General features: G+C 40.5%; 1 protein-coding gene across 1 annotated transcript; it reads left to right on the top strand.

Annotated features, from left to right (window-relative positions):
- The first annotated feature begins 5,434 nt into the window (after positions 1-5,434).
- LOC118942799 (protein Wnt-7b-like) lies at positions 5,435-14,827 on the top strand. The gene is made up of 2 exons (XM_036956503.1): positions 5,435-5,438; positions 14,547-14,827. Exons 1-2 carry the CDS (start codon positions 5,435-5,437, stop codon positions 14,825-14,827), a joined length of 285 nt encoding a protein of 94 aa, XP_036812398.1.
- Positions 14,828-17,919: the final 3,092 nt, after the last annotated feature.

The raw sequence follows: 17,919 nt of genomic DNA, 5'->3' as shown, positions 1-17,919 counted from the left end.
AGAGACAGGAGTAGTAGCGCTCACCAGTAGCCCTCCGCTTACTGACGAGCTCTGGCCTTTTACTGGACATGAAGTGACAAAATGACCAGCGGAACCGCAATAGAGACAGAGGCGGTTGGTGATTCTCCGTTCCCTCTCCTTAGTCGAGATGCGGATACCTCCCAGCTGCATGGGCTCAGCACCCGAGCCGGCAGAGGAAGATGGTAGTGATGCGGAGAGGGGGGCGACGGAGAGCGCCAGCTCCTTTCCACGAGCTCGGTGACGAAGATCAACCCGTCGCTCAATGCGAATAGCGAGTTCAATCAAGGAATCCACGCTGGAAGGAACCTCCCGGGAGAGAATCTCATCCTTTACCTCTGCGCGGAGACCCTCCAGAAGACGAGCGAGCAAGGCCGGCTCGTTCCAGCCACTGGAGACAGCAAGAGTGCGAAACTCAATAGAGTAGTCTGTTATGGATCGATTGCCTTGACATAGGGAAGACAGGGCCCTGGAAGCCTCCTCCCCAAAAACAGATCGATCAAAAACCCGTATCATCTCCTCCTTAAAGTCCTGATACTGGTTAGTACACTCAGCCCTTGCCTCCCAGATTGCCGTGCCCCACTCACGAGCCCGTCCAATAAGGAGAGATATGACGTAGGCGACACGAGCAGTGCTCCTGGAGTAAGTGTTGGGCTGGAGAGAAAACACAATATCACACTGGGTGAGGAACGAGCGGCATTCAGTGGGCTCCCCAGAGTAACACGGCGGGTTATTGATTCTGGGCTCCGGAGATTCGAAAGCCCTGGAAGTGGCCGGTGGATCGAGGCGGAGATGGTGAACCTGTTCTGTGAGGTTGGAGACTTGGGTGGCCAGGGTCTCAACGGCATGTCGAGCAGCAGACACTTCCTGCTCGTGTCTGCCTAGCATCGCTCCCTGGATCCCGACGGCTGAGTGGAGAGGATCCGAAGTCGCTGGGTCCATTCTTGGTCGGATTCTTCTGTTACGGTGCGTGAATGAGGACCCAAAAGCGAATTAACTTAAACAGAGCTTCTTTAATTACCAAACATAGGTAGGCTCAGACGGGCCGGCAGATTCCGACAGGACAAGACAAGGTTACAGCAAACATGACGACAGTCTGGTTCAGGCATGAAACACAACAAACAAGAATCCGACAAGGACAGGAACAAAAACAGAGAGAGATATAGGGGACTAATCAGAGGGAAAAGGGGAACAGGTGGGAGAAGGGGTGACGAGGTAGTCAAGAGGAGACAAGGAACAGCTGGGGGAAAGCGGGGGAGAAAAGGTAACCTAACAACGACCAGCAGAGGGAGACAGGGTGAAGGGAAAGGACAGAGACAAGACACAACATGACAGTACATGACATTAATAATGTAAAATTTACATCTGTATAGTAAGACTCATGTGAAGGCCAAATTACAGAGGAGGAAATTCTTGATGCAATTAAAGCCGTTAAGTCCGGGAAAACTCCAGGGCTGGATGGCATTCCAATGGCAGTATACCAAACTTTTTTTGATATACTCAGATGACCATTATTAGCATGTTTTAACCACTCCTATTTAAACAGTAGATGATCGGACAGAGAACAAGAAGGTCTGATTTCATTATTACTGAAACAGTATCCAAGTCGTATTTATAAAGATCCAGTACTTTAAAAAAAATTGAGACCAGTTACACTTTAGTGTTGTGATGCAAAGATTCTAGCTAAATGCTTGGTGCATATAATTAAAAAGGTTTTATCAGATGTTATTTATCCTAATCAGACAGGTTTCTTACATGGACAATACTTTGGAGATAATATAAGAAGTACTGGAAACAATAGAATACTATTAAATATCAGGGACACCAGGCCAGGTTTTCATAGCTGATTTTGAAAAGGCTTTTGATAAAGTATGACTGGAGTGTATATATACATGCCTAGAATATTTACATTTTGGAGAATCTGTTATAAAATGGGTTAACTTCTCTGGGGTATAGGGAGCAGCGTACCCAGAGTAAATTGCCTGCTACTCTGGCCCACATCCTAGGATATGCATATTAGTAGTACATTTGGATAGAAAACACTCTGAAGTTTCTAAAACTGTTTGAATGATGTCTGTGAGTATAACAGAACTCATATGGCAGGCAAAAACCCGAGAAAAAATCCAACCAGGAAGTGGGAAATCTGAGGTTTGTAGGTTTTCAACTCTTTACTTATTAAGGCTGGATGGCATACCAATATATCAACAGTCTTTAGAACCTTGTTTGATGCTTCTACTGTGAAGTGGGGCCGAATGAGAGGGTAATGAGTCAGGTGTATGGCAGAGAGCCAAGGGCTCGTGACGCGCATTCATGTGAAAGTTACCTCGCGTTCCATTGCTTTTTTACAGACAAAGGAATTCTCCGGTTGGAACATTATTGAAGATTTATGTTAAAAACATCCTAAAGAAGATTGATTATATCTTATCGTTTGACATGTTTCTACGGACTGTAACAGAACTTTTTGGACTTTTCGTCCGTACTTTCCACTAGACTTGCACGCGTGTCGTGAGTTTAGATTGTGTACTGAACTCGTGAACAACAAGGGGGAATTTGGACATAAATGATGGACATTATCGAACAAAACAAACATTTATTGGGGAACTGGGATTCCTGGGAGTGCATTCTGATGAAGATCATCAAAGGTAAGTGAATATTTATAATGCTATTTCTGACTTCTGTTGACTCCAACATGGCAGATATCCCTTTGGGTTGATTTATTTTAGATTTTTTTAAAATCTTAACTTTGCAATCTGTAGAAGCTATGAGAATAGAAAGGTTTAGAACTTTTGTGATGCATCACAGCACAGTTGAAAAATATATGGCAAATAGAAACGACCCTGTTCTTCAAACATAATTCATTAAAAAAATCCAAATAGCTTCACAGATCTTCATTGTAAAGTGTTTAAACACTGATTCCCATGCTTGTTCAATGAACCATAAACAATTAATGAACATGCACCTCTGGAACGTGGACATTTTGTGTATTACCAAATCATGAGAGAGCAAACCACACACAAATCAGAGTTATCATAAAGACCATCTTTAATTACATGAGCTTCACCATAGCCCTGTGACTCTCAGATAAATTCAGTGTCTATAAATGAATTATCTGAGAGTGCATACAAAACAGTCCTTGGTATCATTTATAGCCAAGACACACCCATCAAAACTCAGATGACAAATAACAGATCTTAGGAACATTATACAAAGAATGACTTTACTTCAGAGAGGAGTATCCCATAGCCAGACAGCATTGGCTGTGAATTATTGTTCAGTTTGGTCTCCTAAACGAAAGCTCTTATCTCGTTCTTAGAACCAAAAACATTACCTCATCCAATGGCATATATCAAATACACCCCCTCCTGGACAAGCTTACAGAGAGATGTGACTGGCACACAGACATTGTGGAGCCAACCTAACTGGTTCCCCATTAATCACACCATCCCTTCACATGGTTAAGGGATAGTTTACAGACACATTCACAGATAAGACTAACCCGACCTCTCCCCTCTCTGGGCCCAAGTAACTTTCCCCACATAAGCATGCTTATGAAAATTAATAAAACATCTTATTTATAAATGTTACCTAAATCATTCTGATTCTGCCATGACATTCCCCTCTCAGGGACATTGTCCCTTCTAAAGAATCAGAACATTAATGACATACTCAATATTTAAAAGAAAATAAAAAATCAAATCCCTTCAATGTCAAATACCTTAGCTTATATGTAAGCTTTCTCCCTTCTGAAACTATGTTTACAACCTTTATTCTACAAGACAAACTTGCACATGTTTAATAACACAGAATAATCAATTTGAGGAAAATAAAAACATAACATAGAAATACTCCCTAAGTTACATGAGAACCAGTATCTAAACACAGGCCTCCTCACAAAGTAATAGGACAGGCATCCCTCTAAGTCCTTATGCTCAGAGTTGTAGTCAGGAATAGAGCATAGGTCAGGGAAATCATTCATATTCCAAATCATAATTAACAAACCAACTATTTATCCAACCAAAATTTAGAATGACATTCCTCAGTGATTCAAATTGGTTTTATCACTCAAAGTAAAAACCTCAATTTAACACCCATCAATATTAGCAGATTCAGTATAATTATCCCGTAATTCTACCATTAACTTTTTAAATCATGATTATAATACAGATCAGTATCTCAATGCATTCTTAATCTAAATTATTATAATTTTACATGGTGTAGACCTCTACAATCAACCCGATACCACAAAAGTATAAAACAATTTTATTGGCATAGTTGACCAACCTCTCAGGCACTGATTCTTCTGCCGTCTTTTTCGTTCTTCTTCAGATAGCTTTACAGTTCAAAGTGGACGGCTCATGATAATGTCCCAATTTCAATGTCTCATCTTTACCACTCATGTCTTGTCCATTCGTCAACCAATATACCAGCATCATAGGAAAAGATTAGAACAGATCTCTCTCCATGCTCACTCCAAGTGGACTCTCACACTCCTGAGAGAAACATGAAAGAAAAGCAGTTGATAGCTTAGATCTGATACTGTACACCAATTTCTGGCTTGGTTCCTTTCTCTCGGTAGAAGTGGTTCGGAAGGCCTTTGTCACTCTTCTTCAGCTAGTTAGAGGGGGTTTTGAGGTACACACACTATTCGGTCCAATTATCTCTTCCATGCATTAAGATACCGTCTGATGTCACTTTTCATGATAACCTCGAAAGAACAGATCAGAACAACAGTTTAGTTCAGTTCATTAACTACATGATAAATTATTACTTTTACCAATTATTCTTAATACACATATCTAAACATATTTCAAAGAAAATATCAACACATTCTATTGAAACTATTCTTTAAAATTGGCTTATACTCCCCATCTCACTGTCAACTCCATCGTAGAGCCAAGGATCAAGAAGTTGGACCTATACCCCTCGGGAATAGATCAAAACAAACACAACAATACAATACACTCAACAATACAATACACTCCTTCACATATGCCTCAAGGTGTATAACTTCAATTCAAAACCTAAAAAAACTGAATCCTCCCCCATGTTTTACACATATCTCTCCATGAGAGTAATGTAAAAAACAAAACTACTACTGGAATTTTTTTTTCTCCAAATAACCTAATCAAATTAAAATCACTAAACTGAAAAAACCCCACAAAGAAAAATGATTTAACCCCTATGGTCATAGGAAAATAGACTTGAGTTGACATACAGTAGGCAGTGTATGTGAGTTGACGTTTTCTACTCTCGCAAGCAAATTTTGATGCCATTGACGGCGTCTCGCCGTGGGGATTTCCACTTAAGACTGACAAAAACATCAGAAATCACACGTTCGTATTTGGCACTTCGTGCTCAAATATATCAGACCTTGACTAAAACTATGTTTTATTGACTTACATCGTGGTTCAACATCATGGGTAAGGTATGACCATCGTCTTTCAGCTCGAAAAAGTAAATTTCTATTGTTGTGGGTGTTCTTGCGACGAGCAATCCGTATCCGGGAGCGTAATCATAGCCTCAAATGCATTAGCATAACGCAGCGGACATAAATACCCCTAGAAACTTTTCCTATTCATGAAAATTGCAAATGAAATGAAATAAATATATTCAAACACAAGCTTAGCCTTTTGTTAACAACACTGTCCTCTCAGATTTTCAAAATATGCGTTACAGCCAACGCTAGACAAGCATTTGTGTAAGTTTATCATGGCATAATGCTATGCTAGGCTCTGCTGGCAGCAGGCAACATTTTCACGAAAATAAGAAAAGCAACCAAATTAAATCATTTACCTTTGAAGAACTTCAGATGCTTTCACTCAGGAGACTCCCAGTTAGATAGCAAATGTTCCTTTTTTCCAAAAATATTATTTTTGTAGGCAAAATAGCTCCCGTTTCTTCATCATGCATGGCTGAGAAATCAACCGGAAAATGCTACAACTATAACGCCAAACTTTTTTCAAAAATTGCTCCATAAAATCGACAGAAACATGGCAAACGTTGTTTAGGATCCATTCTCAAGGTGTTTTTAACATATATATTCGATAATATATCCGTCGAGGCAATTGGCTTCTCATAAGAAGCGATTGGAAAAATGGCTACCTCAGTATTTTACGCAAGATTTTCTGCGGGAGACACCACGTGACCACATGCTATATATGGTCCCTTACAGCCATTCTTCAATGGAAATGCCTAAAAAGATGTCACAATGCTGTAGACACCTTGGGGAATACGTGGAAAACGTAAGCTCATTGGTAGCTCATTCACAGCCATATAAGGAGTCATTGGCATGAGGCCGTTTCAAAAAATGCGGCACTTCCTGGTTGGATTTTTATCTGGGTTTTGCCTGTAACATCAGTTATATGGCACTCACAGACAATATCTTTGCAGTTTTGGAAACGTCAGAGTGTCTTCTTTCCAAAGCTGTCAATTATATGCATAGTCGAGCATCTTTTCGTGACAAAATATCTTGTTTAAAATGGGATTGTTTTTCATCCAAAAATTGAAATAGCGCCCCCTAAATCAGAGGTTAAAGAACTTGACAAAAAAACATAATTTTCTTGGCATTTCATTACTTCAACATTTACTAAAAGTGAAAACATGGATACATTTCATAACAATTTTGTTACTGTTCTAGGAATGTTCTCCAACTGGTTTGACATTGGAAATGTTCTCAAATAGTTCAGAGAAATTTAAGAAATACTGTTCTTCTGTGGGAATTTCATTACTTCTGCAAAATGTTTCCTACAGGTTTCCTCGTGGTTCTTTTTAGTCATGTTCTCAAATTGTTCAATGAACGTTAAACAACATTCTATGAGAATTTCAGTACTTCAGCGTAATGATTCATACAGCTTTCCTCATGGTTCTATTTCACTTCATGTTCTAAAATTGTTCTGAAAACATTAAGAAAACTTTCCATAAAACCACAAGAAACTTTAGTAACATTCAGAGAACGTTCTAAGAATATTGTTTAAAAACATATGCATTCTGTTTTCCACACCTAATAATGAGTGTTTGTTTCCTTTGAAGTAGGGTCTGTTTGAATAGACTAAAATGAACAGCTTTGAATGCTTAAAAAAACATGGCATGCTAGCTCCATCCTGGTGGCGCAGTGGACTAATTCCATGGATAGAGAATAGAATATTATAGGTTTGAATCTCACTGATGCTGTGTCACAATAATAAAATAAAAAAATGCATGATTAATGCTTAAGGAAAAACATTTCCATGTGTCCTATCTGTGCTTGTAGATCAAAATGGTTTAACCAAAATAATCTAGCATTGTTATTAAAAGTCTTATTGAAACATTCAGTGAAAGTTTGAAGTAAGTTATTTAAAAACCTCCAAATAACCCCCAATTAAAATGTTAAGTGTGTTTATAAACCCTCCCAGGAAAATGTTCTCAGAACCTCCCTGCAACCTAAAAAATAAACGTTGCTGGAACAGGCTAAATGTTTACTTCTGTTCCCAGAATGTTTAAAATACTTTGTTTTACCGCTCAGAAAACTTATGGCTTCATTCCCAGAACCAATGGGAAACCAAAAAATGCACATTCTCACAACTTATAAGGAACCAAATGTGCTAGCTGCGAAAATAGACTTCTGATATGATTAATCAAATTGTTTTTCCTTACATGATTGGAATATCCTCCTGGCTACCCCAACCCCGGCCACCACCCCCGCACCCCCCGTAGCTACTTGCCCAAGCCTCCCCAGCTTCTCCTTCACCTAAATCCAGATAGCAGATGTTCTGAAAGAGCTACAAAACCTGGACCAGTACAAATCAGCTGGGCTAGACAATCTGGACCCTCTCTTTCTAAAATGATCTGCCGCCTTCGTTGCAACCCCTATTACTCGTCTCTCTTTCGTATTGTCCGAGATTCCTAAAGATTGGAAAGCTGCCGTGGTCATCCCCCTCTTCAAAGGGTGTGGCACTTTAGCATCTAGCTGATGCTTAAAGTTAGTGAGGGAGATTATAAGTGTCCAACTTCAGCGATTTTTGCAATTCGTTCCAGTCATTGGCAGCAGAGAACTGGAAGGAAAGGTTGGCTTTGGGGATGACCAGTGAGATATACCTTCTGGAGCGCGTGCTATGGGTGGGTGTTGCTATGGTGACCAGTGAGCTGAGATAAGGCGGAGCTATACCCAACAAAGACTTATAGATGACCTGGAGCCAGTGGGTTTGGCGATGTACAGTGGGGCAAAAAAGTATTTAGTCAGCCACCAATTGTGCAAGTTCTCCCACTTAAAAATATGAGAGAGGCCTGTAATTTTCATCATAGGTACACTTCAACTATGACAGACAAAATGAGGAAAATAAATCCAGAAAATAGGATTTTGTAGGATTTTTTAGGAATTTATTTGCAAATGATTGTGGAAAATAAATATTTGGTCACCTACAAACAAGCAAGAGTTCTGGCTCTCACAGACCTGTAACTTCTTCTTTAAGAGGCTCCTCTGTCCTCCACTCGTTACCTGTATTAATGGCACCTGTTTGAACTTGTTATCAGTATAAAAGACACCTGTCCACAACCTCAAACAGTCACACTCCAAACTCCACTATGGCCAAGACCAAAGAGCTGTCAAAGGACACCAGAAACAAAATTGTAGACCTGCACCAGGCTGGGAAGACTGAATCTGCAATAGGTATGCAGCTTGGTTTGAAGAAATCAACTGTGGGAGCAATTATTAGGAAATGGAAGACATACAAGACCACTGATAATCTCCCTCGATCTGGGGCTCCACGCAAGATCTCACCCCGTGGGGTCAAAATGATCACAAGAACGGTGAGCAAAAATCACAGAACCACACGGGGGGACCTAGTAAATGACCTGTAGTGAGCTGGGACCAAAGCCTACCATCAGTAACACACTACGCCGAAAGGGACTCAAATCCTGCAGGGCCAGACGTGTCCCCCTGCTTAAGCCAGTACATGTCCAGGCCCATCTGAAGTTTGCTAGAGAGCATTTGGATGATCCAGAATAATATTGGGATAATGTCATATGGTCAGATGAAACCAAAATAAAACTTTTTGGTAAAAACTCAACTCGTCGTGTTTGGAGGACAATGCTGAGTTGCATCCAAAGAACACCATACCTACTGTGAATCAAGGGGGTTGGAAACATCATGCTTTGTGGCTGTTTTTCTGCAAAGGGACCAGGATGACTGATCCATGTAAAGGAAAGAATGAATGGGGCCATGTATCGTGAGATTTTGAGTGAAGGGCATTGAAGATGAAACATGGCTGGGTCTTTCAGCATGACAATGATCCCTAACACACCGCCCGGGCAACGAAGGAGTTGCTTTGTAAGAAGCATTTCAAGGTCCTGGAGTGGCCTAGCCAGTCTCCAGAGCTCAACCCCATAGAAAATCTTTGGAGGAAGTTGAAAGTCTGTGTTGCCCAGCAACAGCCCCAAAACATCACTGCTCTAGAGGAGATCTGCATGGAGGAATGGGCCAAAATACCAGCAACAGTGTGTGAAAACCTTGTGAAGACTTACAGAAAACGTTTGACCTCTGTCATTGCCAACAAAGGGTATATAACAAAGTATTGAGATAAACTTTTGTTATTGACTTATTTTCCACCATAATTTGATAATAAATTCATAAAAAATCCTACAATGTGATTTTCTGGATTTTTTTCTCATTTTGTCTGTCATAGATGAAGTGTACCTGTGATGAAAATTACAGGCCTCTCTCATCTTTTTAAGTGGGAGAACTTGCACAATTGGTGGCTGACTAAATACTTTTTTGCCCCACTGTATAACAAATATGATCAGCCACTCTTACAGGAAAATTAACAGTCAATTAAAGTTGTTTCTGTTGAACTTTCTTTTTCTTCCCAATGGCTATGTTCAGGCCAGGGCACTGGTTACAGGAGAGGTTATGGTAGTTCAGAGCCATACGATTTGGTGAAGGTGGGAGCGATAGCTATCTTCATGGCCAGTTTGGTTGTTGTAGTGAGTGTGGTGCTACTCCTGCAATAGAAGCAACGATGGGAGGTTCACAAACTCGTATAGTGAAGAGTGAAGCTCTACATTTAGTGAAACTACTTCAGTGAGAGTACTTCCAGTGAGAGTACTATTCTTTCACCATCATCCTTCTTCAATAACCACAGTGAATACCGTACTTTGACTCCTTAATATTAGAATACGGGAACAATTGAAACTTGAAGCCGTGTTGCTAGTGCTCTGAAGGGGTTTCAATCCTACAACAGTCTGTCCTACATGTGACCTCGTTATGTAGAAGTCTGTCCTGCCTCTGGGCTTGAGTTTGGTTTGTGACATTCATTCTTACAACACTGACTGTCTTAAATACACTAGGTCTGTATTAATTATTGTGTGAAAATTAACCAGAATGTCCTTAGAAGTGCAACCTCTCATAACTATCTATATTCATACTCTCTAAACATTGCTCTGATCTGGATTTAGTCAGAATTCCCCTATTCTTTTATTTCCCACAGCACACTAGTCACATTGGTCTTAATACGGGCTGGGCTGTCTTATATGAATTGTCTATCAGTCAGAAATGTTTTGTTGCAGTCTCGCTGTGGTTTGGGAACTGTGTTTAATCCAACAGCTCTGGGAACAATCACTCCTCTCACAGACAGGCGGACCACTGGATCCAGGATCCATTTAGTTATTTTGTTAGAGGAAAGGAAATGTATCTATTCCTCTGTTCACCATGGTGTGTTAGGGTTATGGTGTGTTAGGGGGTTAAATGGGACACTCAGCTTGTCCCGCTACTGACTGTATATGTTGGGAGAGATTGATATGACAAGAACTCTGACGATCTACTGGAAAGTTATGGTAGGACTCATCTCTTGGGTTGTTGTTGGTAGTGATGAGATGTTGGATTGGTCATTCAAAGGGCCTGGACAGGCATATCCTATGGTCAGTTGATCCATTTGAGTTCATGCATGTGTAAAGGAGTCACGTTTAAAAAAAAAGATATATTTCACCATTATTTAACCAGGTAGGTCAGTTGAGAACATGTTCTCATTTACAACTGCAACCTGGCCAAGATAAAGCAAAGTAGTGCGACAAAAACAACACAGAGTTACACATGGGATAAACAAACGTACAGTCAATAACGCAATAGAAAAATCTGTATACAGGAAATCCAGGAGGTAAGGCAATAAATAGGCCAATCGTGGTGAAGTAATTACAATTTAGCAATTTACACTGGAGTGTTATGTGCAGATGAGGATGTGCAAGTAGAAATACTGGTGTGCAAAATAGCAGAAAAACAAATATGGGGATGAGGTAGGTAGTTGGTTGGATGGGCTATGTACAGCTGCGGCGATCGGTAAGCTGCTCTGACAGCTGACGCTTAAAGTTAGTGAGAGAGATATGTCTCCAAGTGATTTTTGCAATTCGTTCCAGTCATTGTCAGGAGAGAACTGAAAGGAAAGGCAGCCAATGGAGGTATTGGCTTTGGGGATGACCAGTGAAATATACTGGAGCGTGTGCTATGGGTGGGTGTTGCTATGGTGACCAGTGAGCTGAGATAAGGCGGAGCTATACCTAGGAAAGACTTATAGATGACCTGGAGCCAGTGGGTTTGGTGACGAATATGTAGCGAGGACAAGCCAACGAGAGCATACAGGTCACAGTGGTGTGCAGTATATGGGGATTTGGTGACAAAACGGATGGCACTGTGATAGACTGCATCCAATTTGCTGAGTAGAGTGTTGGAGGATCATTTGTAAATTACATCGCCGAAGTCAAGGATCGGTAGGATAGTCCGTTTTACGAGGGTAAGTTTGGCAGCATGAGTGAAGGAGGCTTTGTTGCGAAAAACAAAGCCAATTCTAGATTTAACTTTGGATTGGAGATGCTTAATGTGAGTCTGGAAGGAGAGTTTATAGTCAAGCCAGACACCTAGGTATTTATAGTTGTCCACATATTCTGACATAAGTCAGAACCGTCCAGAGTAGTGATGCTAGTCGGGAGGGCAGGTGCGGGCAGCGATCGGTTGAAGAGCATGCATTCCGTTTGACTTGCATTTAAGAGCAGTTGGAGGACACGGAAGGAGTGTTGTATGGTGTTGAAGCTCGATTGGAGGTTTGTTAACACAGTGTCCAAAGATGGGCCAGATGTGTACAGAATGGTGTCGTCTGTGTAGAGGTGGATCAAATAATCACCCGCAGCAAGAGCGACATCATTGATATATACAGAGAAAAGAGTCGGCCCGAGAATTGAACCCTATGGCACCCCTATAGAGACTGCCAGAGGTCTGGACAACAGGCCCTCCGATTTGACACTGAACTCTATCTGAGAAGTAGTTAGTGAACCAGGCGAGGCAGTCATTAGAGAAACCAAATCTGTTGAGTCTGCCAATAAGAATACGGTGATTGACAGAGTCGAAAGCCTTGGCCAGGTCGATGATCGTTTAGGACCTTGAGTGTGGCTGAGGTGCACCCCAGAACAGCTCGGAAACCAGATTGCATAGCGGAGAAGGTAAGGTGGGATTCGATGTGATTGACCTGCAAGGACAGAGAACATATAACTAACTATTGAGTGAGATCAGGTTTCTGTCTTGACCACTAATCAAAGTCATCTACAGCAGTTAGAATACCAACAACAATGGAACCAAGCATGCATTACTCTATAATGAAAACTAATTTATATGCTGGGGATGACGTTTGGCAGCTCGAGGAAAACATTCACTATTCTACATTTACTGAAAGGTCTGGTTCTCTGGTTCGGACTGATGAGAGAATACTTCAGAGTTAGTTTAAAGTTATGGATCAGGGAGCCACAGAGCTAATGGGATCTATGAGTGAGTTTGTTAGGTTGGAGAGAAGCCACCCCATTGCCTTCCACTAGACACCATGCATTAATACTCAGGTTGTTGAGGAGAATGGAAGCCAACATAGTATCTTGATTGAGGCGGGAAATATCCTATTACAAGGACAAAGCAATAGTAATGTTATATACAGTAATTCATTTCCTTTCCATGAGGTAAATGTTAATGTGTTTGTTCTGAAATGGAAAGCTTGCCATTTGTAAAGGCTCTTACGGGTATTTATCGTTGCTCTGACGGTGTAGTTTGACAGATTGATCAATGGTATAGCAGATGTGAGAATGTATCATGTGGTTGTGGGTCTACAACTCATAAGTTACCACCACCAGATACAAAAATAATGAGTAATGTTCACTTAAGATTTATCTGGCATCTTTAAGTGGATTTGTGTGTTTATTAACTTCTTATAAATCATTTTCAAGACGTTATGCTACATCCATAAACAACTTGTCTAGAGTGAAGGTAGTGAGCTCAATAACACTACATTGTGAGCTATAGAATGACATGTGTTGGCTGAAACAGAAACCAACTGGCACACATTAAGTGCACTTATAGATAGGATAATCTACGCTGAATAAAAACAGAAACGTAACATGTAAATTGTTGGTCCCATGAGCTGAAATAAAAGATCCCAGAATTTTTCCATACGCTAAAAATATTATTTCTCTCAAATTTTGTGCACAAATTTGTTTACATCCCTGATAGTGAGTATTTCTCTTTTGCTAAGATAATCCATCCACCTGACATGTGTGGCATATCAAGCTGATTAAATAACATGATCATTACACAGGTGCAACTTTTGCTGGGGACAATAAAAGGCCACTCTAAAATGTGCAGTTTTGTCAGTCAACACAATGACACAGATGGCTCCAGTTTAGAGGGAGCGTGCAATTGGTATGCTGACTGCAGGAATGTCCACCAGAGCTATTGCCAGAGAATTTAATGTTAATTTCTCTACCATGAGCCACCTCCAATGTAATTTTAGAGAATTTAGTATGGGCAGGCATAAGCTACGGACAACGAACACAATTGTATTTTACTGATGGTCATTTCAATGCACAGAGATACCGTGACGAGATCCATGCCATTCATCCGCCGCCACACCAGATACTGACTGGTATTCTGATCCACGCCCCTACCTTTTTTTTAAGGTATCTGTGACCAACAGACACATCTGTATTCCCAATCATTTGAAATACATAGATTAGGGCCTATTGAATTTATTTCAATTGACTGATTTTCTTATATGAACTTCAACTCTAATTGTTGCATGTTGCGTTTATATTTTTGTTCAGTATATATACTCTATAATACTATAGTACATACAGTAGTTTTTACTGTATCTGCTGTACAGACACAGATACATTAAGGCTCCTCTGGTAACCAACAGATGTCACTTTGGTTTTATCAGTGGAGTCTTACCCAGCCCGCTTGTTAAAAATTAGGGCTGGGTAAGAGTCCAGTAGACAGAGACTATCAAATAAGGAATGGTAGGTATTTATTAGCCTGTAATAGCTTAATTACATTACACTAGTTTAAGGCCGAACTGCAGTCAGGTCACCCAGTAATGTAAATTGTGTTGTAGTGGGCCACAAGCCTTTCATTAGGCCACAACATAAAATACTGTACTATACTGTAACAAACTCATACTATGTACTGTATTGCACTACCACTTACATAGGACTAGTGCAAGGTAACTCTTTGCCCCTCTCTCTCTCTCCAGGTAGCCGAGAGGCGGCTTTCACCTATGCCATCACGGCGACTGGCGTGGCACATTCGGTGACAGCAGCGTGTAGTCAGGGCAACCTGAGCCAGTGTGGCTGCGACTGGGAGAAGCAGGGCTACCATGACCAGGAGGAGGGCTGGAAGTGGGGAGGCTGCTCGGCCAACATCAAGTACGGCGTGGAGTTCTCCATACGCTTCGTAGATGCCCGAGAGATCAAGAAGAACGCCCGACTTCTGATGAACCTGCATAATAATGAGGCAGGACGAAAGGTAAAGTGACTGACACTGCTTGTCTTGTTGTCTGGGGTTTTAACACACCTAACAAAAATGTAGTTGTTTCTGTAGAGATCTAGAATAGAAGACAATAGAACATAATGCAACTCCATCAGAAAAGTATACTGAACAAAAATATAAATGTTTCATGAGCTGAAATAAACAATCTCAGAAATGTTCAATACACACAAAGTGTAATTCTCTCAAATTTTGTGCACAGATTTGTTCACAACCCTCTTAGTGAGCATTTCTCAGTTGCCAAGATACTCCATCCACCTGACAGGTATGGCATATTGAGAAGCTGATTAAACAGCATGATCATTATACAGGTGAACCTTGTGCTGGAGACAATAAAAGGCCACTCTAAAATGTACAGTTTTGTCACACAACACAATGCCACAGTTTTGAAGGAGGGTGCAATTGGCATGCTGGCTGCAGGAATGTCCACCAGAGCTGTTGCCAGTAATTTTAATTTCTCTACCATAAGCTGCCTCCTATGTCGTTTTAGAATTGAAATAGCTCATGATTAAGTGCTTTAAAATGTATCTTGACCACAATCATGGTGTTCATGGTTATGGTCACAATATTATGGTCTGTCCAGCCCACTGGCATTAATCTGGCTTTCAAGCATTGCAATGGTATATTACAGAAGATCAGATCAATGCAGGTGTCTGAACAATGACCCTACCTGGTTAATGATACTACTAAATGATCAACTATTTGTTCTCGGCATATCTTATCAATTTAGTTTTATTCAAATTATTATGATCCTTCCAATTTATATTAAAATCACCCAATATAAATACATCTCTGTTGCTATCTGTGGCCTGGTCAAACCCAGTGCATAAGTCATCCAGATAGGACACCTTTGAGCTAAGAGGCCTAGACACACATCCTACCAATATGGGTGCCTGGTGAGGCAGATGTACTTGAGCCCATAGTGCCTCTATTTGACATACATTAAGGTCATCTTAAAAGGTATATGATTCTGAATGTACAGTGCTACACCCCCACCATTCCTATTCCTGTCCCTTCTAAGTAGACTATATCCTTTATCCTATATCCTAAGTACTTAATAAATGCATTTCCGTCAAAGCCAAAATATGAATATTATTTATGTTGATCAAGTTAAACCTGTTAAGCCCTTTTTCGAACATTCTGTTAAAAATCGCGCAACTTTTCAGCGTCCTGCTACTCATGCCAGGAATATAGTATATGCATATGATTAGTATGTGTGGATAGAAAACACTCTGAAGTTTCTAAAACTGGTTAAATCACGGCTGTGACTATAACAGATCGTGTGTTTCATCGAAAAGCACAAGAAAAACTGCTCACTGAAAGCTAAAAATAATATCCATGCGTCACTTTCATGGATTGTTAAAAGGGCACAAAATTAATTATTGACCTGCATGCAATTCCTACAGATTCCACACGATGTCACCATTGTCGTCATTATCCGGGGAGTTTTTTGTTGGTAAATCCAACTAACTGGATTCCATTTCTTCCGGTCTCCGCCAGGATGTTTTGAAGTGCACATTGTCGGCCATTGATTTGAAGACGAGGAGCTATTGAATACACATCGCCCTGTAATCATTTTGATAGATTATAAACGTTTACTAATACCTAAAGTTGGATTACAAAAGTATTTCGAAGTGTTTTGTGAAAGTTTATCGTCGACTTTTTTAATTTTAAAAAATGACTCTGCGTTTTAAAACAATGTTTTTTTCTGAATTACACAGCTTCCATAGATGGCTATTTTGGGTATATATGGACCGATTTAATTGAAAAAAAGACCCAATAGTGATGTTTATGGGGCATATAGGAGTGCCAAGAAAGAAGCTTGTCAAAGGTAATGAATGTTTTATATTTTATTTCTGCGTTTGTGTATCGCCGGCTACGCTAAATCTTTTGTTTACGTCGCCTTCAGGCATTTTGGGGTGTTGCATGCTATCAGATAATAGCTTCTCATGCTTTCGCCGAAAAGCATTTTAAAAATTTGACTTGTTGGCTAGATTCACAACGAGTGTAGCTTTAATTCTATACCCTGCATGTGCATTTTGATGAACGTTTGAGTTTTAACGAGTACATTTAGCATTTAGCGTAGCACATTTGCATTTCCAGGTGCCTAGTTGAGACATCTGCGTCTCAAGTAGGATCAAGAAGTTAAAAACCACATGTATTTTGTTAGGACGGCTATATACATTATCCTGAGCTATATGCAACACTTTCCTTGTCAAGTGGAGATCAATAGAGTATGTATTCAAGTTGTCATGATACACTACGACACACAAAGTCAGATTTGAACATTGAATTAAAATAGCCAGGGAGTTACTCTAGAGTCCCGATACAATTGCCCGTTGATGTAAAGTTTATCCATCACCATGGAGACTCATTGATTCAGGCAACGCTTTTCCTTCATGGTGAGATACATTTTTTTCTCCTTTCATTGATCTCGGTGGGGAAGTGATCATTCCAAAATCAGTGTTTCTGAGTTCTCTGCCCCTGCTCTTCGTCATTTCCTTTTGCTTAAATTTGTCAAAACATGCAATGATAGGCAGTGGCCTATTTCCAGAGGCCTTACCCATGCTATGGACTCTGGAGAAAGTGACATTACGCACAACATCAGTGGGCAGTTTCAGTTGAGTTGACAAACTCTCGGACAGTGTCCTCACAGCCTGTTGTCATTCTCCAGTATCCCTGAAAATATTAGATTGTCCCGCATTGATCGACACTGTACATCAAGCAAGGTTTCTTTAAGTTGTTTGTTCTCCCTTTGCACCACCTCCACCTTTCCATGAATAGAGTCTACCGTACCTTTCAGCTCTGTGTTCTCTTTCCTTAGATCATCAATCTGACATTGGCTGCATTCTAGACTGGCACACAATGCATTGATGTCCTCTCGTAATATATCCAAGATATCAAGTTTGGCAAGCCTTTCATTGATGGATTTTAACAAGTCAACATCCATATCAGTAAACCTCTCACCACTCTCCACACGCTTGGGGATGGTTTGGTTCCATCGTTGATACCGCTTAGCCAACTTGGCTTTGGTTTGTTTTGTTGATTAGGTTTGTTGTCCTTAACATTGCTTTAATCCT

The sequence above is a fragment of the Oncorhynchus mykiss genome, chromosome 21 (genome assembly GCF_013265735.2).
Source record: "Oncorhynchus mykiss isolate Arlee chromosome 21, USDA_OmykA_1.1, whole genome shotgun sequence".
In the NCBI taxonomy this organism is placed as follows: Eukaryota; Metazoa; Chordata; class Actinopteri; order Salmoniformes; family Salmonidae; genus Oncorhynchus; species Oncorhynchus mykiss.
The sequence above is the reverse complement of the archived record's forward strand: the minus strand, read 5'-3'. Positions and strand labels throughout refer to the sequence as shown.